The sequence below is a fragment of the Microtus ochrogaster genome, chromosome 7 (assembly GCF_000317375.1).
Source record: "Microtus ochrogaster isolate Prairie Vole_2 chromosome 7, MicOch1.0, whole genome shotgun sequence".
NCBI classification, from domain to species: domain Eukaryota; kingdom Metazoa; phylum Chordata; class Mammalia; order Rodentia; family Cricetidae; genus Microtus; species Microtus ochrogaster.
In genome coordinates this window covers 1,374,600-1,399,702 of record NC_022014.1, presented here as the reverse complement: position 1 = coordinate 1,399,702, position 25,103 = coordinate 1,374,600, and the positions used below count along the sequence as shown (strand labels likewise).

The 25,103-nt window shown below is 48.7% G+C and overlaps 1 protein-coding gene across 1 annotated transcript in view; it reads right to left on the bottom strand.

Moving 5' to 3' along the window:
- Positions 1-2,775: 2,775 nt before the first annotated feature.
- Positions 2,776-25,103, bottom strand: part of Nsg2 (neuronal vesicle trafficking associated 2) — a 54,951-nt gene continuing 32,623 nt past the window's right edge. Inside the window, exons 4-5 of the mRNA XM_005349029.3 lie at positions 7,052-7,162; positions 2,776-4,606 (exon numbers count right to left, since the gene is read on the bottom strand). Coding sequence (XP_005349086.1) covers positions 4,415-4,606; positions 7,052-7,162 — 303 coding nt within the window. The 3' untranslated portion in view covers positions 2,776-4,414. The remainder of the gene's footprint in view (positions 4,607-7,051; positions 7,163-25,103) is intronic.

Below are 25,103 nucleotides of genomic sequence, written 5' to 3'. Positions count from 1 at the left end.
TCCATGTCAGTATCATGTTAGGTCATACCATGGCAAGCACTCCATGTCAGTATCATGTTAGGTCATACCATGGCAAGCACTCCATGTCAGGCTCTTAGTATCATGTTAGGTCATACCACACATCCAGTAACACCAGGACCTCAGAATCTCTTCATGTCCTCAACATCAGGTGGGACCTCAGTGTCCTTCGATTGATGTCATATCCTCAAAACTGTCAGGACTTTGGTATCATGTCAGGCCTAAGTACAATGACAGGACCTCAACATTATGTGGGATCTTAGCAACACATCAGGCAACCTGGATCATGCCAGTGCCTCAAAATTACGCCTGCATCCTGTGAGGCCCTTAGCATCACATGTCCTCACTATGATGCTGTGACTTCAGTGACATCTCAGGATATGAGCCTATTAGCAGGCCCACAGCAACATGTCCTGATATTAGCATCTCTGTTGCCGTGGGAGTTCCTGAGCATTATGTGAAAATATCAGTGTTACCCATTCCCCTTGCGTTATGCTATTTCCTCTGTATCATGCCATGATCTCGTTAGCATGTTGGTGTCAGATTCTTCTATCAGAACCTCAGTGCCATAGCAGAACCTCAGCATTGTGTCTGTCAGTCAGGATTCTATTAGGTCCTCAGCCTCATGCCAGGTCCTCAGAAAAATAGCGTTAGTCTAATGTCATGTCGGAACCTGTGAATTATGTCAGGATGTCAGCAGCTTAGTAGGTCTTTAGCATCATAGTGTTGTTCCAGACCTTGACATCACGTCTTCACCTGTGTCATGAGTGGATCTCTCATATCATGTTAGGTCTTCTCTGTCATGACCTGAGTGTCATGTTAGACATTCAACATTTTATCAGGGCCTTAGCAATGTGTCAGGACTTAATTTCATTGCAAGCCTTCATCATCATGCCAGACGACTGGTGTCATGTCAATCCTCAGCATGATGCCAGACCACAGTGCTATGTTAGCCCTCGGCATGAAGTCAGGACCTCATCACAAAGCGAGGACGGTGGCACCATGCCTTCCATCAACATACAACCTCAACAGAATGGGAGGACCTTAGCATCATTTCAGATGTTCAGCATCACGCCAAGGCTTCTGTATCAGGTCAAGCTTTCCCTGTCAGGTCTGAAACCCACCGTATCAAGACCTCAGCATCATAGCACTATCTCAACATCGTGTCATTTTCTCAAGGTCACGTCAGGTCTTTTGCATTATACCAGAAACCCAGTGTATCAGGCTTGGATACCATGTCCGGCTCTGAAAATGATGTAATCACCAATTACACCATGGTATGCACTCAGAAACATGTCAGTGTGACATCCACACCTCAGTGTTAGGTATAAGCCTCAACATCATGTCAGAGCCTCACTATGAGGACTTCACAGTCTCGTTAGGACCTCAGGACCACATGAGGTTCTGAGCATCATAGATGGGCCCTCATCCAGGCACTGCCTCAGTACTGTGTCTGGTTTTCTGTGCAATGCCAAGGCTGCAGCATCATATGAACCCTTCAGAACCTGACTGAACCTGAGTACCACTGCAAGATATTAGCATATATCAGATCTTTCCACAGTATCAAAACATCTAGTCCTCAGGATCACGCGAGGCCTTCGTTATCATATCAGGACCTCAGCACCATTATCAGTTCCTTGCTGTCAGGTCATGACTTCAACATCATATCAGACTTCAGATATCCTGCCAGTCTTTTGGTATCATGTAGGTACTTCAGCTTCATGTTAGGCCCTTGGTATGACACAAGTCATTATGTCAGACTCGTGGTGCCCTGTCAGGCTCTCAGTACCACGTTACAGCTTCAGCACCAGATACCACCTCAGCATCATTTCAGTTCCTGTCAGAAACTCACCAGCTTGTTAGGACCTCGACATAATATCAGGCTTCCAGTTTCATATAAAGACCTCAGCATCGTGCTGGACCCCAGCATCATATCAGGGACTCAGCATCATGTTACTGCATCAGTATCATGTGGACACAGAGCATCATTTTATGTCCTCAGTATACGACAGAACAGACTATCATGTGTGGACATCAGCATGACATCTGGCCATGCCGTCACCGTCAGAGCTCAGCCTCGTTTCAGGACCTTATTTCAGTACCGTATCAGGACGTCAGTACAGTGCTGTAACTTCAGTATCATGTCGTCAGCTACTCACCTCCGAGTCAGGCCTGCAGCATCCTTTTGGAAACTGAGTATCATATCCAGGTCCTCAGCATCATCTCAGAACTTCAGTATGTGATCGGGTAGCAAATACAGAGTCAGGCTCTTGCCAGCATGCCGGCTCCTTACTGACATGTCGGAGCTTTAGTATGACGGCATGGCTGTAACCTCAGGTCAGCTTTATGTAAGAATCTCAGCATCACGTCAAACCCTCTGCATCATCAGGATCTCTGTGTGATGTATCATGTCAGGCCTTCTGAGCCAATCAGAACAGCGGCAGCACACCATGACCTCAGCATTATCTGCCTGTTGGTGTTACATGCTCCGTATCATGTCACACTTCAGCATCCTATTAGCTCCTTAGCAACACATCTGGACCTCTGTCTGATGAGGACCTAGTGCCATATGACACCATCTTTAGGGTCTTAAGGCAATGGTTACTTTAAGGTGGAGATCCCCCAACCCGTGCCCCCTGTGCCTCCTCCTACCTAACAGGGCACTCTGCTCCTGGCCTCCCAATCCCCTCTTCTGTACCCCCAGCCTCTCCATCAGGCTCTGAGGAGAAGGAGAAGCTGTAAAGGACAGTCAAGACGCTCAGACACATCTATGTTTATTTTTTTTCCTGTCAGAAAATCTCAAGAATTACACCAAAAAATACTTCAGCCTCTGCTACCTACTGACAAAAATACACCACAAAATTATAAAGCGCTCTGTGGTTTTGCTAGGGACAATTTGTTGATCTGCTTCAGATGACGAATGAATTTACAGGTGACTCAAGGTGATGGGAGGACGGGTGGGGGGAGGGAGGAGGGAGGAGGGAGGAGGGAGGACAAATCAGATGAGCATGTTTGGCAGGATAGCTTGAGCTACGCTACTCCTGTTACCCAGCTGCTGTGTAAAATGATTTCAGCAATAAAGCAAGCCACAAAAAGCACTCTTACATGGCCTGTTGGAGAGGCACTGGGAAACAGAAACACATGTCAAATGAACAAGTCTCCTGGCCAGTTCTGGTCCTCTTGGGCCTAGAGCCAGCACCTCCGCGGAAAAGGGCCTTCCTGGAATTCTCCTGAGAAGCAAGAGGCTCCTGCTAGCTTGCCCTGTGCCCTGGAATGGGAAGCCTAAGAATGCTGGCCATGCCTCTCCTGCTCCCCCCAACCCCCATCGGTGTTTCTGGAACCCAGCTGGGGAGTTTGGGTGCACATCCTCTGTCAACACAACAAAGTGAACCGAAGACAGCCACCTTCTCCAGCTTCTTTTAGAAATGACCTGCCACCATTGCAGGCCCAGTCTTCAGATTTCCTCCTGGCTGTCTCTTGGATTTCCTGGCTAGGCTCCCATGGTCGCTGCTGCTGTCATGAGCATGTTGGGAAAGAGCGAACATGTGAGACCTGGGTGCCTGAGCTTCTAGCTGGGCCCAGGGGCGACCCGCCTGTGTCCTTGCCACCCCTCTTCCTTTCTCTCCTTTTCCACCCCTGCCATCTTGAGAACACAGGCAGCGTCTAGGGATACACCTAGAAAAATAAAAGAAAGACAACATCTACCCACGTCTGTGTTTGCCGATTCACAACAGCTGCCCTGTGAGCTGCCCTGGGTGGAGCATGGATGCCTCCCCCGTGGCTTTGTGCTCCTCTTGCAAACTCACCACTAAGTGGTACTCTAGGCATTCCTGGTTTAGAAACGCCAGCGTCACCTTTCTCTCCAATTCAGCCTTCTCTGCTGTGCTGTGCTCCTCTCCTGCAGACCACAGGCAAACCAAACGGCCCACCCTTTGCCACACGGATACTCAGTCACCCACACTGAAGCCACCGGTGCCTTGTCTAAGAAGCCCAGAGAGGCTGTGCTCTTTCCTGCCCTGCTGTGTCTTCCATTCAGAGCCTGTTTCAGGTGCCTTTTATTCATTTTCTCTGGCTCCCCTTCCTGTCTCTAAATTATCCTAACAAAGAATAAGCGGGGGCTTTGGAAGTGTCTTACATGGGAACAATCAACACGAAACATGCCTTTGTACACGAGCCTGACTTGGGTACGAAGGAACAATACGAAAGGACAAAAGGAAAGATCGATTCAGACGACTCCAGTGCACAATATTTTCAGGGGGTTCTCCCCAGACCCCATCCTGCCCCGCCCCCACCCCGTACCCCAGCAGTACAGTGTTGTCTTGTAGCTTCAGCTTTGCCTAGCCAGTCGGGGGTTCCCCTCTCCACCCACCACCCCCATCCCGGCTGAGGCGGGCCTCTAATGGCCCTGGGTCTTGGGCGGCTTGGGCTCGTGGATGACGGCGGCTGCCGACAACCACGGCCCGATGGCCCGGGCAGTGCTCTGCTTGGCCACACTGTAGTGGCTGATGACTGTGTAGAAGCGGCTCCTGGAGCTGGGGTCCTGGGCTGAGTAGTAAGCATCCAGCGAGGCCGGGATACAGCGCTTGTGCTGGGGAAGAAAGAGATACGAGTCAAGAGTAGCCGGGTGGGCTGCTGGCACCCACGGACCCACAGACCCAAGGAGACACTGCTGCCCTGCGCCGGAGTTTCAGGTCCATCCAGCTGTCAGTCACACCAGAAGAGACAGTGCTCCTGGGCTTGGCATCAGCAGACCTTCCCCAATTATACCATTGCCGTCTTCAGAGCAGAGGAGATACACCTACTGGTACTGAGGTAAGATCAGACTCATCTGCTTGATGACCATAAGGCAATAGTAGTTCTTGGTAGCACGACATCAGCTCCTCTTACCTGGTCCCAGTGACTGTCTGGGCCACTGTCCAGAGATAATGACAATTTCCCTTCCTTTGTTTAATATATGCATTTCTTTTCTCTTATCAAGGTTGTTGGTTCCTAACATTAATATGAATTTGCATTATGCATTTGTATTATTCCACCATATATAGGATAATCATAAAATGCTACCAGTTTTAGCACTCATAGTAAATTGTGAATTGAACGGATGTTGCTATGTCTTAATGCCCTGGGCATTTTCAACTGTCTGATGGTACTAATGTGTACCTAGATAATTCTGTTTCTCGATCTAGCACAGTAGCCAATAAACTGCACAAAATGGTCACTGTTACAAAGTAGGCCTTGTTCCAGGCGGTTTTGGCCAACTCTAGGCCCGTGTAGAGTCCTGACAACCGATAGGTCAGATGCCCTAAAAGGCACTCTGCACTCATGATGGCTCCAGCCTGTGCAGGGTTCTCCTGTTGTCCCCACAGTAAGCCGAGGAACAGCCACACAAGCTAGGGAGATTCTGCAGACAGTGGCTATTTGAAATACTAGCTTTCTTGGCTGAGTCTCTCCACTTGATACAGAACTAGGTTCTTTGCTTAGCTTGTTTTCAATCTGTGGGGTTTGCTTTTTCTTATTTATTCACCAAACAAGTCAACAATTTATGTATTTTAAGGAAAATATACAGTGAGCTAATTCTGGATGAATGTTGCATCCCTCCTTGACACCTTCCTCCTCTCTGAGTATCCATATTTGATATTTTAAGTGTTTATCTTTTTAGAATTTAGAAATAAGCCTCTTTCACCTCCCCACTTCCATGCACAGGGAGAACTTTCTTCCTTTGTTTGCTAATATTATCTTGGAGGGGAATCGATGTCACGAAGCAGACAGCCTTTTCTCGCTGTCATACTTCTGAAGGGTCGCCTTGTGTGGAGAAAGCAGGGTCTATTCAGCTGTCTCCGACGCTTGCTGTCACTGTCTCTGCTCTTTCAGAACCTCAGCTTTTATCCAGCAGGAGCATCACTCCATGGAGACACACAGCGACACCAAAAGACACACGCTCTCAAGTTGGAACTGCTCTCATTTGATCCCCCACTTTGGAACAGCTTCCTAGCTGTGAGGCATTGGGAAACCCTCTTAACTAAATACCCCCAATTTCTGTTACTTCTTATGGAAAACAGGGACAAAAATAATCCCATTTTCAGAACAGTTGTGTGACTTCGTAGAGATGATGTTTATGAAATTTCTAGTAAATAGCCTGACAGAAAATAAGTACTCAGTAAACGGTGATTATAAAAATTAACACTTCCAGGCAGTGGTAAATCCCAGCACTTGGGAGGCAGAGACAGATGGATCTCTGGGAGTTCGAGGCCAGACTGGCCTAAAAAGCGAGTTTCAGAACAGCCAGGACTGTCACACAGAGAAACCAAAAAAAGAAACAAACAAAAACAAACAAACCCAAAAACAAACAAACAAACAAAAAACAAACAAAAATCAAAGCAAGGAAAAAATACATCATCATCTGCTTCCAATTTAAAACAGCTAACTTTATTGCAACTCATGTATTGAATCTGTTACCCTATAGGCTTGTTTTATTTATTTATTTATTTATTTATTTATTTATTTATTTATTTATTGTGCTAAACTATTTGACTGTTTGGGCATACATAATTCTCCAAAGGAATAAGAAGAGCCCTAGGTCACCCAACGCTTTGAAGGAAGGAGGGCAACTAAAGCAATGGTCAGGAGGAAAAGGACCCAGAGGACCAAGGGTCTGGACACAGGCTGGGAGGAAAGCTCAGAAGCGCTCTGCCTCGTGTCTCTTCAGGGATACCCTGAGGTAAGGAATCAGCAAGGTGGTCAGAAGATCCACGTGAAGTGGAGCTTTCCGAAGACGGAGCCAGTGTCAAGTGTAGTGGGTATCCTTCACTGCTCATGCGCAGTCTGGAGGTGGCCCACTTCCCGACCTCGCTAGAGCGCTCTCGTGCCTATCTGAGACTGATCCTTCAGGAAGCCACGATCACTCCCTTTCAGCTGTGTTTCAGTCCTTGGGGAGAGTGCTATACCCAAATATGGCCACCAGGGAAGAGACGACTTTGCTAATGTCTCCGGCTATTGCCAATCACCTAGGGCTGTGCACCTGCCCCAAGCCCCTTACCTTATAGACAAATCCCTCAGGACAGCTGTGGTCATAGGTGAAGGCTTTGTAAACCACCAGGAACACAATGCAGGCGAGAAAAGCAAGGGCCAGGCTGACAAGAATGGTGACCTGCAAGAAGACAGAACTGAGCGTCACACAGACTCAGCGCATGCGCTTTCAGGCCACACAGGCAGCCTTCGGCACCTGGAGTCAAGAGGCTGGCTGGTACGTCGGGAAGGGGAGGGGCCAAGGACCCAGGGAATTGAATATGTCTTGGCTTTGTCACTAATTAGAATTTAGCATGGCCCTGTGAAAACTTGCCCTTCAGGAGCTTCAGATTCTCCCTCCTAGGAGAATCCAGGACTTTCTTAACGCTACATATGCTTTCCCGCTACTCTTCCTGTTAACACGAGGGTGGGGGCGTGGTTAGCCATCACATCCTGGGCTTCCTGCTTTCCTTCACCACCCCACCCCTATCGTCAGCACGGTGTTCTAATGTCAGGCACTAGTTGCTGGCTTTGCCTCTGCTTGGACCCCTGGCACCATCTTGAATGCGCCCCCATCCACTGTTCTCCCACTCCAACTTTCTTCCCGCTGCCGGAAACGGCAGCTCCACATGGTCAGTAGTGAACACACACCTTCCCTTCACGCTTAACTATGTCCCCCTATATTGCACATCAGCTCGTCAGAAAAATCCGCCTTGATATGAACTCACAACCTGACCCCTTTTGACTGCTTCAGTCATTCCCGGAGTGTCTGAAGCCATGCCTCCTCTCCCCGGCAGTACTGACGCAGCCTTTAAAACTGTAAAGGCTTTCTATAGCATGGTTGACACACAGCTATAAGAAGACTTGGAAATTTTAAGTTTTTCTACCCCCAAAAGCATGTGATCATCACCAAACAACCAGCTCAGTGTAAAGAATTGACTCCTGGCGGTGAGCGACAAGCGAGTGTTTGTTTAGTACCTGCCATGCCAAACCGAAGCAACTCCAGGACTTATTGGAAAGGAGTAAATGGTTGATTACAAGCTCACACTGTGTCCATCACACCACATGTGTACGAAAGGAAAGGTACCCCTCCCCCGTGATACTGGGGTCTGCCGAGTTCTTGTCAAAATTTGGGAGTGTGTATTATTTTTAAATGCTAGCCAATTGAATCAGTTGGCCTAGAAATTGGGCACAGTTCCTCCCAAGAAGAGAAAGTTCCTTTTGATCCAGGAGAAAATTAAATCAATGTGTTTTTCCGGGGGGGGGGGTCCTCAATCCCACATTTCACTCTTAAGATATGGGGACAACTGTAGAAGGAGACAGGAGTCTGCGATGCTCCAAATGAGGGGAGTTGCCTGAAGACCCCTTTACCGGATGGGAGGAGTTTGGAAGGAGAAAGACAGTGAGGGGAGAATCAGGCCGAATCCTTGGGTGAACACAGTCCACAAGAGATTCCTCCACTCGCATGGGTGTGAAATCCCATTTTAAGTTATTGTGGAAGCATTGTGCTCTCCTGGTTACTCATTCCGTTACCCAAGGCCTCTGCTGAAGCCTATTGCGCACGCGCCAGCCTCCCAGGCAGGGTTAGGCTGACCGTGCAGGAGGATGAGATCTGACTCGGTCTTTCAGAAGGGCATGGAGCTGAAAAGCCGCAGAAGCCCATGGAAACGGAACCTGGAGAGATGCTATGCTCCCCCAAATTAATATTAATTTATAAGGAAAGCAGGTCACCCAGGATCACCACTCACTAGTCCCAAGAACTCAAAAGCACTGGCCAGAGAGTGTCTGCATTACAGATGTAAAGAAACTAAAAAATTTACAGATTGTCCAAGACTCGAAAGACAGAAACAGTTCAGAATAACCAAATATCATCTTATCAGCCTCCCATATTTAATGATTCCACATTAATGGGTTCAATTAACTTCAATTAACTAGAGACCAAAAAATCTGTGGAAAAGTAAAATTTTCTGTACTGAACACACCAGCCTTTTTTTTTTTTTTTTTTTAGATCATGATCCCCATATAAGGCTATATGGCAATTACTAACATGGATTTATATTGGACTACTTTATAAGAACTTCAGAGGAGAGCTAACACCCACAGAAGATGTACAAAGGTCATATGCAAATGCACGGGAGGGAATCGCACATCAGAGGAGTTTGGTGCCCCAGGGGGTCCTGTGTCCAGGCACCCCCTGATCTTGATAGATGGTGTGTATTCACATAACACCACTCAGTCATAAGAGGAATAAAATACGTGTTGACAGATGTAGACAGACCTCAAAACCATCACACCGAATGAAAGAAGTCATATCTAAAAGGTCACCATGAAATACCGAGAATAGATTAAACTGTAGCGATAGAAAACACATTGCCAGGGGCTTGCACACACACGCGTTGGTGGGGGGCAGTGGGGAATGACTGATAATGGATACCAGGTTCCTTCTAAGTGATGAAAATGTTTTGAAATTAGACAAGGATGATGGTCACAGTGCTGTAAATATTCTAAATGTCATTGGATAGTTTGTTTTAAAGTGACTAATTTTATAGTGTGCAAATTTTTACCTCGGGTTTGAAATGCTAGAACTAAGGGAGCATGCAGACTCCGGGGTGGGAGCCATTCCTATATGTGGTGACTCCATCAGAGAGCTCTAAAATGCTGCTAGCATCCCCGCAGGTCCAGCTAAGAGGGCTGCCCACGTTCTGGATGCAAAGAGTTATCTGTGCAGTATCTGTGGCAACCACATGGCTGTAAACATCATGCACGCAAAGGAGAGAGCAATGGTCCACAGGCCCACCTCGCCAATATCAGCAGTCACAGGCAGCTCGAGTGGGCCCTGGGAAAGTCCCCCATCCCAGTAACCACGTGTGATCTCAGCCTCTGACTGAGCTGAACCCCAGCCTTTTAGCAAACCTAGCAGCAGGGCAAAATGTCTAAAGACAGTCATGGTCCCAGGGAACTTATGTTTGGGGTGGGTGCTCCCACCCCAGGGGTCTCCAGCAGATTAGAGAAGGGTGCCCAGCCTGCTCACCCAGGGTTAGCCTCCCCAGACATGGCAGAGCTCTCCCGTTCCTAACCTTCTCTGAGAGAAGCAGGTGTGATTCACCAAGGTCATCAAGGCCGACTGTGTGACGGAGGGGCTTTTAGAAAATGTCACTGGGAAAAGAGGAGGGAGGAAGGAAGGAGGAGGTTTCAAGTCTACTGCTAGGAGCATCTGAGGGACCTGAGGATGCTAACATCCAGGTTTCCCTGTCCTGTTGCAGGCAACTTAATGGACAAGGAGCTAATGGGCCCAGGACATGGGCCCAGTTTTCAACCTTCCAGTGGACTGTAAGGTTCACCCGTGGGAAGACTGGCCCCTCCTGTAAGCTGTTTGAATTTGGATCTCAAGCTGGCTGCACATGTTATCATCATGTGGCAAGTGTTTTAAAAAAGCCCCATCTCCTGGCTCCACCTGGGTAATGACCTCAGAATCTCTGGGGTAGAGTCCAGGCTATAGGATGTCTGGTTGCCCTGGGCCAACCTCTCCCTTTCTAGAAGATCTGTGGAATTCAGAGGCCTCCAGAACTTGGAGCCTGTAGCTAAGTCCCCCCATGGAAAGGTGAGCCTCGGCCTGCAGGGAAGGACGTTTCTCCACACACCATCATGCCCTGAGCATAGAAACTGGGCTCCATGTCAGGATTTACCGACTTACTTATGGCCCCTGGTTCCTGGAATTTGACGATCTGGGACTAGCAGTGAATTACACTTTTCTCGCGCTAGATTCAGTGTGTTGTGTGACGTGATCGTCACCACCTGCCAACACCTGTCCCTCTCTTCTGTTCATTTCCTCACCCCCTGACTTCCTCATCACAAACGGACTTCGGCTCTGAGCCAAACGCCATGAGGCAGGCAGGCGACTAGGACAGTGCAGCGAGCAGTCAGGTCTCAGCTCAGCCCCTGACTGAATAACCTCCCAGCATGCCACAGGGCAGGGTGTAGGGCCGGGCAAATGGAGGACAGGGGTGGGCTGGAAGGAGCCAGACACTGTGATTCTGGGCAGAGCATTCCAGACTGCCCAGAGCGTCTGCAAAGAGCTTGGGGGCCCAGAGGGCCTGGAAGGAGGTACCTTGTGACAGGAGGGCTATAGGAAACATTGCTGAGGTGACAGGGACCAGGGCCACGAAGCCCTGGAGGCCCATGCCATCCCAGCCAGGAGGAAGCACCGCTCTGAGACTTTTCACAGATCTCCGCCCGCCTCCCCTTCCCCCCCCCCCACTGGCCAGAGTCAGACACCCAGCCTCTCAGCTGTTTCTTTGCAGAAAAGATCCCTTCCACCATTATGTGTGCTCAGCAGAGCGGACAAGGCCCTCACACAACCTGCCTCCTTTCCTCTGCCTGGTCACCAGTTCTTACCTCCGAACTCACTAACTTCTCAATCTATCCTAGACGCCCCAGATCAAGGAGAACCCATCCATCCCCCAATCTCCCCTCAAGTGCTCAGGCAACACTAGCCCCTCCCCATCCACTCCTCCTCTCTGAGATGCTTCTGTATCAGAAAGAATCTGTCCGTCTGTTGTCCCCCTTGGGAGGCAGCGTGGGTCAGCTCTCACTTCTGGAGTCGGGTTCTGTTTGATTGATGGCCCCTGAGGTAGAAGCTACTGGATCTTCATCTTTTAGACCAGACTAGGCACAGAGAGGTCATGCGCTTTCCCCAAGGACGCACAGCTCACTGGGCAGTGTACTCCCAGGAGCTGAACTATGGGATGTGCCACCTGGGTGCTGGTCTGCTCTGCTCCTTAGAAAGTGTGGCCTGAGCACGTGTTCATCTACTGCATGCTGGCTTGAAGCTTAGGTCAGAGGTAGTTCTGCACCCCGGGGCAGACGGTGCTAAATGTGCAGACGAGGGTCTTGTCCCGTGGGCTCCAGCTTTGATCCCCGTGGAAACTTTCCTCCTCCACAAGAGGAGGTGCGGGGGTCAGTTAGGGTGCACTTGAATCCCTGGAGGAGGGAGGGGACTGGACTCTGAAATGCATGCCCACATCTCCTGCCATAAATGGTACCTTGTTTGGAAGGATGGGCGTGGCAGGTCTTGAGGTGAGATCCTTGTGGCTAACCCAGGTGGGTATTACAGTCCAGGAAACATTGCTTTATAGAAGAAACATAGTCTATAGGGCATTTTCTTAACTAGTGATGGGTGGGGAGGGCCTTGTGGCTAACCCAGGTGGGTATTGCAATCCAGGAAACATGGCTTTCTTGGAGACACATATGAAGAGAGACATGCAGAAAGGAATGGGAGGCCCTGGAGGGAGCCCCAGGAGCCAGGCCAGGTAGAGGGAAAGCTTTTTAGAGGACTGTGCTAGCTAGCTTCATGTTAACGTGAAACAAGCTAGAGTCACCAGGGAAAAGGGAGCCTTAATTAAGAAAGTGCCTCCGTAAGATCGGGCTGCAGGCAAAAGTCTATCGGGCATTCTCTTAACTAGTGCTGGAATGGGGGAGGGCTCAGCCCATTGTGGGTGCTGTCATCCCTGAGCTGGTGGTCCTAGGCTCTGTAAGAGAAAAGGCTGAGCAAGCCATGAGGAGCAGGTCAGTAAGCAGCACCCCCCCCCCCCTGGCCCCTTCACCTGATCCTGCCTCCAGGTTCCTGCCCTGATTTCTTTCAGGGAAATGTGGACGTGTAAGCCAAATGACCCTTTTCTGCATTCAGTTGCTTTGATCATGGCGTTTCATCACAGCAATAGTAACCCTGACTAAGACAAGGTCTAGCCACATGTTGGTTTTGAACTTCTGGCTTCTGCAACTGTGAGAGAATGAAGCTCTGCTGCGTTAAACCACAGGGTTTATGGCCCATTTATCAGGACAGCTCCAGGGAACTAATAGTGTCCTCCAGTAGTGCCCAGCATGGGAGCTACAAGAGCTTTTTCTCCACACCACCCGCCAAGCTCCTCACTACTTCAAAAGACCCGGATACTCAGGAGGACGGCGGTTTGTCACCATGTATGGTGTGCCAAGTCATTTTCCTCATCCCCACCCCCACCCTCACACTCTTAAGCCTTGAGGCCCAACATAATACACATCACCTTCTCTTGCTATGTGTGTGTGGTGTGTGTGTGGTATGTGTGTGGTGTACTGTAAGCATCCTGACACCACTTCACAACCCAGTTCCTTGTGACACAATTCTGTACTGTGTGTGTGTGTGAGAGAGAGAGAGACAGACAGACAGACAGACAGACAGACACACACACACACACACACACACACACACACACACACACACACACACAGAGACCCAGACTCCTCAGTCCCCTCTCTACAGCCCCAGCTTCCAGCTCCGGATCTGGCTCCGTGGAGAGGACGTATCATGTGCACAGCACATTCCCCACCTTACAGCTGTGTCCTTGTTTTGGGCACAAAGCCCTCTCTGCTGTGGTGTCTCACATCCCCTCTGTCTGTCATCTGTCTGTCTGTTTGTTAGCAGAGTCTCCCCATGTAGCTTCAGTTGACCCAAAATTTACATTGTAGCCCAGACTGAACTCAAACTCACCCTCCTGCCCCTGCTTCTGACTGCCCAGATCACAGGCATCTGCTGTTATGCTGGCTTCGGGCCCCCATTTCGTTGTTCCCAGCCTACAGGGAGGCAGGAAGGGAAGGAGGGGCTAGTGGTGAGTCAGTACACTCTTGAGACTGGCATGAAGATCCCACGAGGTGATGACTCCAAACTCAGTGGCTCTGACTGACTGCTCAATGATGCATGCATCTCTCTGTGTCAGGGGACATGCATGTGCTCTCCCCTTTAAGCCTCATGCTGATCTTAGACGCTCAGTCATCAGCCTCACTTACAGAGTTGGAAACAGAGGCACAACCAACACCGTTCTTGGTAACTGAAAGACCAGAGCCTGACCAAAGCCCCGGAACATGTCTGCATCCTTTCCTCAGCTGCCACCGGGCATGCTCTGCTAATCCCCCCTGTCTGCAGCTCCACCTGCCTTCAGGAAGGCAATGAAACGCCATGTTACCGTGAGGCAAATTGCCCATTTATTCTAGGAGCCCATACCACCACAGACGCTAGCCAGGGTGGAGAGGAAAAAAAGCCATTCGCTGTCTGCCCAGCTGGGCTGCTGACGCAGGAGACTTGGTGCTGGGGCAGCAGGGGCTTTGTGAGCATGCAGGGCCTGCTGCTCCTCTTTGCCACAGTACCCACCAAATGGCCCTTCCTTATGAAGAGAATAAACGCTGGAAACAACCCTTGTGGCAACAGAAGCTCTCATTGGGGAAACTAAATTTTGTGGTGACACAAAACCAGAGTTGCCCAATACGTGTGACATGTACGTGGCTGCTGCCCACAGAAGAGATGGAATTGTGGCACCTGGTGCCTTCTCCCTGGATTGGCCCTGAGGTTCTGACAACAGTGGAACAGGACGGGGCTCAGAGCCTCTGCGAGGCCCCAGAGACACTTCTGGCTTCCTCAGCGTTCTCCTTGGTACCAGGCAGAACAGAGAACGCAAGAGTCTTTGAAGCTGGGCCACTTAGAGGGAAGCCCCAGAGCTGTCTGTACCTGGGTGGCTCTCCTGCTTCTGGGGACCTCAGTTTTCTTCTTGGCATAGCAGCCCTTCGTAGGCCTGGATCAGGGTAGACGGTCAGTGTCTCACAGAAATGACCTCGGCACATGGGCCAGCTCTGTGCCCACTTTACAGATTTGTGTCAGAGGCAGACAAAATGACTTGTCGTATGCAACTGTCTTCTTGTTCCTCTTCAGCATCCTACACAAAGCAGAGATTCTGGTGGTTTCTTTTCTCTCATCCCATTTGACACACTGTGGTCCCTCAGGGTTTCTTTTTTTTTTTTTTTTGATTTTCGAGACAGGGTTTCTCTGTAGCTTTTTGGTTTCTGTCCTGGAACTAGCTCTGTGAACTCACAGAGACCCACCTGCCTCTACCTCCAGTGCTGGGATTAAAGGCGTGCGCCACCACCGCCTGGCCTCCCTCAGGGTTTCTTGAGGGGAGGACACAGAGATCAACCTCATTTGCTAATTCCAGGCTACCTGAGAACCCTTGACTTCTCATGTAAGATGGCTCTAAGATGTTACACTAATCTATACTAAGTGCCCCGATACAAACAACATGGGATCGTGGGAGAGGGAGAGCCACGAGAGGGAAGGCACCAGCTCAGCTCCAGGAAATTCTATTCCTTCTAGCCTGGGCCCCACCAGGCCTGAATGTGGCTCAGTGGCTTTTTTAACACCAGGACCCAGGATGTGGCACCGTCACCACCCTGTGTGCTCTTGTTCCCTTCAAGGGCAGGGCCAGCCTCTCTCTGAGCTTCCTTGAGGCATGGGGTCCTTTGAGGACTCTCTGGTGGTTCCTGTCCTCTCTGGCTCTTCTGTCTCCCCTGCCTAGCCCATTCTTCCCAGGGCTGCCGAGGGCTCTTCCTAACTGACCCTTCTGAACACTGTGGAAATGCTGAAAACCTTCCTCTCACATCTCACCCCCAGGGCCTGCCATCTTGTGGAAGTAGGTCAGGTGGAGTGCCGGGTTCCCGCCTGCAGGTTCTGACAGCCTCCATCCCACCCCACCCCTGGAAATCAGCCTAGTCCACATAGACCCTGGCAGTCTGAAAGCAAGCTACCCACAGTTGTCAATAGCTTGTGGTAGTCAGAATACTTTTTCTGGCCTCAAAAGAAAAGAGTAGAGGGCTATTGTTCAGTGTCTGTGAGGAGCTGGTTCCAGAACCTTTGTGGGTCTTGTCACTATGCCTGTCTCTGGCCGTACTGTTCTTTACAGCCAGTCATGGAGGATGAGGGATTGACCTTCCAAATAGGTGGCTAGGTTCCTTCTCTAAAGAAATATTAAGACCCATGACCCCAACCCTGACCGATGAGACAAGAAGAATAGGAAGAGATGTCAATGGGGCTCGGATAGCAGAAAGGGAAGATGGAAGGAGGGCTGAGACCCTGTGTTCTGTCTCAAAGCACAGGGCCTCCGAGAAAGCCTTGCTTACCATCTTCGGGGCACCGAGAAGTGAAACACATCAGAGGCCAAGGTCAGGAGGACTCAGAGGACTAGGTATGAGGTGTGTGCCTGGCTGTGGTTTATCACCGTCAAAGGCTAAAATCAAAGTCACCAGAAGAGTAAGAACCCATGGCCAAGTCCAGCCAGGCGCAATCTCCCAAAGCTCTCCTGGTGGGGCCACACAAGGTGTGCTTCATCCCCACCGAAACTTTGTTGTTGTTTTTATTTGCCTGCATGTAGGAGAGTTACAGACAGGTGTGAGCTGCCATGGGGGTTCTGGGAGTTGAACCTGCATCGTCTACAAGAGCAGTAAGTGCTCTTAACCACAGACCCATCTCTCCAGGATGCGTTCCCAACATTACAGCACGTCACATGTCTCATTAGAGACTTGGTGCCTGGGGATTTGTGCTGGGTGCTCATCATGACGTCACCCTCAGCTGAGCACCTCCCTGAGTTTTAGACTGCCAGATGGAAGGCAGGTGTGCAGCACACACTGTATTGTGTGTAAATTGAGGCACAAAGAGGCCCCCATTGGTTCTGGGAATGGTGGATGACTCTTAAAATCTAAGTTCCCAGAGGCTAAACTTAACAAACATCTCTCTCCAAGGGGGAGGGGGTGCTCTATCTTACTCTATGAGTGCTTTTTTTTTTCTAATACAAACTGCTTCCCAAGCGCCACCCCAGTGTGTGTGTGTGTGTGTGTGTGTGTGTGTGTGTGTGTGTGTGTGTCTGTCTGTCTGTCTGTCTGTCTGTCTGTCTGTCTGTCTGTTTGGGGCATGTAGAAAAGGAGATATAAGGACCTAGAAGATTCAGCAGGGAGTTTCTCCACCTCACAGAAAAGGCCAATAGTATGGAGCAGAAGTGTGTCTCCCCTCTGACTAGTTTTCTGTCTATGTGACTCAAGCTGGAGACATTAGAGAGAAGAGAGCCTCATTGGAGAAAATGAGATCCAGCTGTAGGTAATCCTTGGGACAATTTCTTAATTGGTGATTGATGGGGGAGAGCCCAGTTGGTTGTGGGAGGGACCACCACCGGGTTGGTGATGCTGGGTTCTATAAGAAAACAGGCCGAACAAGCATGAGGAGCAAGCAAGTAAGCAGCACCCATCTACGGCCTCTACTGTATGAGCCTCAGCTTCTGGGTTTCTGCCTGGTTTAAGTTCCTGTTCTGACTTCCTTTGATGATAAACTGTGATGGGGAAGTATAAATTAAATAAGCCCTTTCCTCCCCCAATTCTTTGGTCATGGTGTTTCAACACAGCAATCTTAATCTTAACTAGGACACCTCTGTGTCCACAGAGAACTGTTGCCAATGCTGACTACCCTGTAGACAGGAATGGCTGCTCACCATTCTGGGAATTAAAGGGACATGTGCTCCAGCCTTGCTGGCTCCGGAGCCTCCACAGACTTGCCTAACAACCCTGCAGTTCTGTTTGTTAGGATTTGGAATGGAAACTAAATCTTTAAATCAATTTTGCCGACCCGATTTTTTAAAAATCAAATTTTCTGCCAAGAAAGGGGATTGAAGAATGAAAGTGGCTGAAATAAAACAAGGTATTTGGACTGCAGAAATTATTCTCATCCGTGGAGAGGAGAACAGTGGCTGCACAGGACCAGCAAGATGGCTGGGTGCAGGAAGACAACCGTGCACCTCCGCGAGAGGAAGGGTTTCACTGCTCCTCACACTTGCACAAGCACTGAAAGATGAGCCCAGACTTTAAAGGCCACCTGCCTGGCTTTGGCATGAAACGGTGCGTGCTCAAAAGTGGCATCTAAGGGAATACATCAGAATGATCTCTGTAGGAGATAAAGGACAGAAATGCCAGCCCTAAAATGACGAGACAGGTCTGGAGTAAGTATCTAGGGGAAGGTCCTGTCCACTGCCCATCAGTCTGTCCACGTCTTCGGTTGGAGGCACTTCCCGAGCAGGGAATTGGCTTTGTGTCCCTCCCCACGATTCCATTGGCAAGGTTTAGGGCACCATTATAAATTATTAAGCATGATAAAGATTTTTTTCAGTTTTATTTATTTTTTTACACGTGTGTGTTTGTTTGTTACATGTTCTGTGTGCAGGTGCCCACTGAAGCCAGAAGAGGGTGTTGGAACCTTGGGACGGCTATAAAAGGTGGTTTGTGGGATGTACACTATGGGTGCTGGGAACTGAACCTGAACCCTTTGCAAGAATGGAGAATGAATGCTCTCAACCGCAGAGCCGTCTCTCCAGCCCTGAGAGGCAACTGTTTAATGATTCGTAAGTCTGTCATATCAGGTAAGCCCTAGCATTTCTCCCAAACCAAATTACTATGTCATCAGGATGTTTGACCAGCTTCCCGCAGAGTCCCCGTCAAACCCATTACAGAAGATCTCTCTCCGGGGCCCCGGTGAAATCTGCTAAGTAAATTGCCTTTTGAAGGTAGAAGAAAATGAAACATCTGTGGCCCTCAGACTTCACACAAGCAATGCTTGGAGGATCTCTTTCAGAACTCAGGGGGAAATTCCCCATGGGCGGAGAATGGCGTGAAAGCGTGGCCCCGCGGCACAGGACCAGGAATTCATGAATATTTGTGGCATCCTTGAAAGGGAAAAGACACTGTTTAGATTGGAGCGTTCCAAAGCAACCACTCATTCCCCAGTTTAATGTGCTATTGGCATAATGATTACAAAGGGGGCAGGCCCTCTGCAGCTTAGAGAGAAATCTCTGGCTTTCTAAAGAAGTTTTCATCTTAAAAGTTAAAGCTATAATTTAGCCCGGGTCAGGGGCTATCGAGAGCTGTGGCGGAGACCCTCTTACAGGCGAGAGAAGCTGAGGGGCCTTAATTCACACGACGGTGTCTGTCTATGATGACAAAGGACAGCTAAACGTGTAATAGTTCTAGACAAGTTCCCTGTGTCTAACTAGCCAGCTGGTCCTGGTCACCTTCCTGAACAAGTGTGGAGCGGACGACAGGAATATGTGACAATGGCCAAGAGGAAGGCAGAGGGCACACTCGGGATGTGGGGGTCCATCCCATCATACGCCCTCTCCAGACAACATACTGACAAAGACAGAAAAGTGTTTCTATAGAGGCAGATCTTCTGATTTTTCATACATACACCGTGTGTTTTTCTTCACTTCTAGACTCGGGAGAGCAGACCAAATAATACATTCATTACCTCCTTGATATTCACTTTAGCCTTCCAGCAGTCCTGTGAAGTATGGCTTTTTATCTCTATTTTACAAGCAAAGAGATTCCCAAAGCGTGTAGTTAGGGGCTAGAAAACCAGACGTCACCTCTAGTCTGTTTTGGACAAGGTCCTGGGGGAGGCAGGCAGTGTGACTGGTCTAGAGCTAAGTATAGACCCAGTTCCGAGGCGGCGCTACAGATACCTGTAATCAGTTATGGTGTGTGGCAAGGCAGGAAACTGAAGGAAGGGGTCTGGCCCATCCGAAAGGCATCTCCATATAGATGCAGATCCGTGACATATCACAACAAAGGAAGTGAGGAGGCCTGGCCTGAGCAGCCAATAAAGTCAAGCCCTGAGCTTGACACATGGCTTTAAGTCCACACCAATAACTGTCAGATAAAGCTGTCATTACCCTTGTATTCTTTACTCCGTGTGTGTGTGTGTGTGTGTGTGTGTGTGTGTGTGTGTGTATCTGAGTGTATATATCTGCACCATATGCATGCAGTCTCTGTGGATGCCAGAAGGCATCAGATCTCTTGGAACTGAAATTACAGACCAGTGCGAGGCACCATGTGGATGCTGAGAACCAAACCAGTATCCTCTGCAAGAGCAACCAGTGCTCTTAATCACTGAGCCGTCTCCCCAACTCCCATGGTCCTTTTCTTAATAAAACAAAGCCAGGGGCTCCCCTGGAAGCCCAGTACCCAGCCTGGTGGAACTCCCCTGGCCTTTGCTCTTAATCCCCCCCTTGACTGTTGAACATGCATTTCCCTCAGGTCACCATTTTGATTTCAGACAACAGTAAGGACAAGCAAACACGAGCACACTGACCAGCGTAGTCACGGATGACGCCTGACTCAGCAAGCCCAGCAGACCACAGTCTGGCTGTCTCTGGAGCTGGTGATCACAGCTACTGATCTGCTCACCACGCAGGCAGAAACGCTCTGAGCAGCAGGACCATGGGCTCTATTAATGCTGCCTGGCAATGACTTTAAATTATGACTAAGAAGATGAAAAACTACCAAGTGTTTAGGATACAGGCAGTGTGGTAATTCACTTCTGCCCACCCACAGGCTGGGATGCAGCTGTTTGAAAGGGAAGCCATAGAAAGGAGGAGGGAGGAAGGCTTAGCATCAGGCCAACACAGTGTCAACAGTCTGTTCCAGAGTTGAGCTGTGTGTGACCTCAAGTGAATGGCAGCGCTCCTCTGAGCTCCCATATCCTTATCTGAGAAACAGCAGCTAGTTATGACACTACCTGCCAGTGCAGTGGAGCATGACACCCTGAGGCGCTGGATCCCGTCACTGTCATTCACCACCAACCAACACCTTGACATCCTGCCCCTGCAGTCACTGGATGGCTGATTTTGTTTCATGGAGAAGGTCGGGTGGGTGTGTCACAGCCCTGATGAACTTTCTCACAGCTTCACTGGGCATGTGTGAGACCCATGGCTTCAGTGACTCTCCCTGCCTGTGAATAATGAAGACCATTTTGTCTCCTCATGAACGAGGAAGTCACCTAGCAGACTCCAGGTTGTGCACACAGCCAACGGGTGAGTCCATCGTGCCATTGAGATGTGGGCCTGGAACCCGGGGCAATGTCTATCCAATTCAAGTTCCCACAGAGGTTTCAGGACTTTGAAGCCCTGGATGGGGGCAGCATGGCACCGAGTGGAGACTCTGAGGCAGTCTTTGTACAGGGCTGTGTTTGGAAGGCTATGGACAGACTGAGGGGTCGGAAGTGAGGCTTGGGCCAGGGAATCTTCCTGGATACGGAAAACGAGGCCCTCAAAGGGATGCAGGCTCTGCACTACTCCAGGCTGAGGAAGCCTGCTTGCTGTCTGCCTGCGCCAAAGCAGGCTTTGCCCAAACTGCTCTCTGAGAGCCAGAGTACACTGAATATTATTACAGTACTTCTCGCATTTGGCCGAGGCTTGCTACTATGGGTGCTTGGCAAGTAAGTCTGTGTCAAGGAAATAAATGCCACCTAAGTACTTCTGTCATCTCTAAAATTTATTTATGTGCAGGGGTGTTTGCCTGTGCGTAGTGCATGGCATGCCCAAGGAGACCAGAAGAAGGCGTCATGTCCCCTGGAACTGAAGTTAAAAATGGCGGCTGTGAGCTGCTGTGTAGGTGCTGGGTCCTCTTTAAGAGCAGTCACGGCTCTTCACCACTGGGTTTTCTCCCTTATCTTGTTATCATGCCTCATCATGGGTTAGTAGCTCCTAACGGTCACTGAAAGCATAACTTACATCACACTCTGCCCAAGCACTTTGCACAGTTCCTCCATGTGTCTGAACAATTCCCACAGGCCAAGCATCACTAATCTTAGAATCTAAAATCCAGAACATTCTGAGTACTGAGGTGATACCATGAGTGCAGAATTCCTGACTCAGATGACAGGTTATAGTCAAGATGCAAACAAACCTGGTCAGAATACTCTATAAAGTGACCTTCAGGCTCTGCACAATGCATACATGAAACATAAATGGATTTCATAGACATGGTTCCCAGCCCTAAGACATCTGAGCGGAAATATGTAAATATTCACAATCAATCTCAAAGACTCCTGGTCCCAAGTACGGCTGGACAAAGGCTCCTTAACCGTCTGTGTGGTTAATCATATTATTTCAGTGAATCCAAAGGAAGGAACAAAAATGACAAATTGGATGCATGGAAAGATAACAGGTCTCATGTTGGAGATGAATAGGCAATCAGCTGACTCAGTGTTTTCTAGCTGTTTGACCAAAGAAGGAAATAGCTTTGTGATAACACTCATAACACACAGAAAAGAAAAACAAACTGATTGCTTACAAGATGTACAGATGTCTTCTAGTCGACCTGCTTGGCCCCAAACAAGTGGCTATTCTCTCTCATTTGTTTTCTATCCCAAGAGAGTGATTCCAGCCATGTCCCTGTCACAAGGTACTTATGAAATCTGACAGAGATGGCAACGGTAGCAAACGGTGGAACCGGCCCCCCAGCTTCTGTCACCCTGAAGTCTACTCCTGGACTTCTTTCTCTCTTCGTACTGAGGCAGCCATTTTGGAGTGCGGGTGTTTAACTGTCAATCACTGGCATTGTCCAGAAAGAACGAAGGGGCTGCACCGGAAGGCTGGCAGCTTTGCAAGTGCACCTGCTCCTGAATTTCATGAACCACGGCGAATGGCTGAGCAGTTGGATCTCCAGGCTCGGTTGGAAACACTCATTAAAATAAAATGGGCAGTGGCAGTCAGATCATGCTCACCTGATGGGTATGTCAGGAAAATGTAAGTCAAAACCCCAGCTAGATACCTAGTTAGAATGACCGTTCTAAATAATAATAATGATAATAATATAGATGTTGAAGATAATGTACAAAATGAGGGCAGGAATATAATTAGTGTGGCCACTAAGGAAAATAATATTGAGGCACCATCAAAAGTTGAGCATATCCCCTAAAGCAGTAACCACCATGAAGAAGAGACGCTGTGTTTTCGTCCTCACGGCAGTGATGCTTCTACCAGTCAGGCTGTGGAATCAATCTGGGTGTCTACTAACAAGCCAAGAAAGGCAATAAGATATTTATGCACGACGGAATACAACCCGGCCATAGAAAAGCACGGAATCTTGTCATGCGCAGTAGCATGGGTCGATGCGAAGGGTGGTCTGTCAAGTGAAATGCCAGACAGAGAAAGGCAACGGTCACTGGTGTGACTCCTGTGTAGAGTCAAAAATCGTTCATGGCGCAGAAATTGAGACCAGAGGTGAGGGTGGTCAGTAGGGTAAACATTACAGAGGGAGGAGGAATAAGCTCTGGCAATCTGTTATTCCAGGGCGAATATAGTTCCCCCCAATATACTATATACCTCAAATAGCTGCAAGAGGGGTTTTAGTGGAATAGCCAGAAGGAAATGATAAAAAGGAAAAGATTGCTAATCATCCTGAAATGATAATCAGAAATCAGAACGTGGAGACTGAACTTCATAACAGTGCTCAGATATCATGTGTCAATCAGGAGATCAGGACACTGATTTAGAGTAGTTAAGACTATATGAATAAATGATATCCAAAAGATTTAAACCTTTCTGGTGGAATGAAAATAATTAAAGGAATCTCCAATTCCCAGTTACAATGTCTTGCCCTGGGGTCTTTTAGGAAATTCATATTTTCTCCTCTTCTACAGCTGAGAAATGCAATTGATTTCCTGGCCCATTTTTGTTTTAACGAACCATTTCCCTGGGATCCTCGGAGAACGGAAATGGCAAAAAATGTCACTCACATGTGATTGTATAACTCAGAGCTGACTGCACACCGGATCGCAGACATAGGCTGGGTGTCTGATTCAGGACAAGCTCACTGCCAGGCACATGGGGTGTAGGGTAAGGACGGACAGCTAGAAGGCCAGATGAGAAACGGTAAGATGGAGACAGACTCCTGAGCCAGCCTGGCCGGAGGGGGTGGGGGGGATGAGGAGAGCAGGCAGAGACTCAGCCTGAAGTCATGGAGAAGGTCGGCAGGAGCTCCACTGTGAATAAAGGCTGTGCCGTGATGGACAGGCACAGCAGAGGAAGGAACCTGAACTAGAACGCTTGTTGGGAACACGAGAGAGCTGAACGGTGGCCAAGCACCCAAGATTCACCGACCTGATTCCCCTCGAGTCCTAAGAAGCACTCTGGCAGTTTAGATGGAAACTGATGCCAAGAGGAGTAAATCCATAAGCTAGGACACCAGCTGCGGGCTTCAAACACAACCCAGATATAACTGAATCCCACAGCCGCCCCTGTCACGGTCCAAGACTGAACCAGGTGTTTGGATGGACACCAGATCAATCAGGAAACAATAAGAAAACATCAAAAACTGTATTTCATGATCTCATGTGCATCTACTCTTTCTAATCGTCCCACAAAATAAGATCAGGGACTCCATCTTGCAAACCAGAGACCTAAAGTTCAGAAGTCAAAGAGAGGTGAACCACACCAGCAGGGCAGGTCTGTGCCCTGCGACCCCGAAGGCCCTTGTGGCATCACTCTGTAGACCCACATCAGAGGCAATAAGTAGAGACACAGGCACAGGAAACGGTTTGCTGTAGGTGTGTGCAGCATGGAATTAGATGTTTTTCTCCAGAGCCAAGGATAACTAACGGATCCCTAAGAATTACTCTGTAAATATAAAGTCCCTCATTTTCAAATATTCCAGGATAGAAAAAAGATTCACCTAAACGGGAGCTTTCTCTGCATGGCAGCATCCCTGGGATGAGGGCTTGTGCTCCCAAGAATCACCCACCCACACTGTATACCCCAAGGCACTGGACAGGGTAGGCACCCTGTAAATACGCACCGACTGAATGGGGCCACTCGGGGAAGAATCGCTCAAGGGAGTTACAGTGGGCACAGGGGAAAGGCAATGGGCACATCTCAAAACACAACCTTTCAGAGCTTTAGAGAGACAGCTGGGTATAAACCGGGTTTGCTTGTTTATTTCTTCACATATATACTGAAACCTATCATACCCCTGACAACGCTAATACAGATGATTTTTTTATGGGCTGTTTCTGTTTATAAAAAACATCCTCAAAGAAAGATAAACATAATTTTTGTACTCTGTTTTCCCAGAGAATAAAGAAAAAAACCCATGAACTCCTTTTCTCCCCCAAATGCAGAATAGCACTCAAGCAAAGCTGATAAAGATAACACACACAGAGAAAATATAATCTCACAATATTCTTTAAGCTTAAAATAACACAATAGCAATAGAAGTTGGAAGTATATAAAATGAAGGTGTGTATTACAAAATGTGTAAAAATTGGCTTCGTATTTGAAAATCTAATGGTAAAATATACCATATTTGTCAAAATTTTATCAGTGAATAAAAAAAGACAAATGACAAGACATAGGATTTGTAGTTGATAGGGGATATCCTGCACATGCCTCCGTTTACATGTCCTGCACATG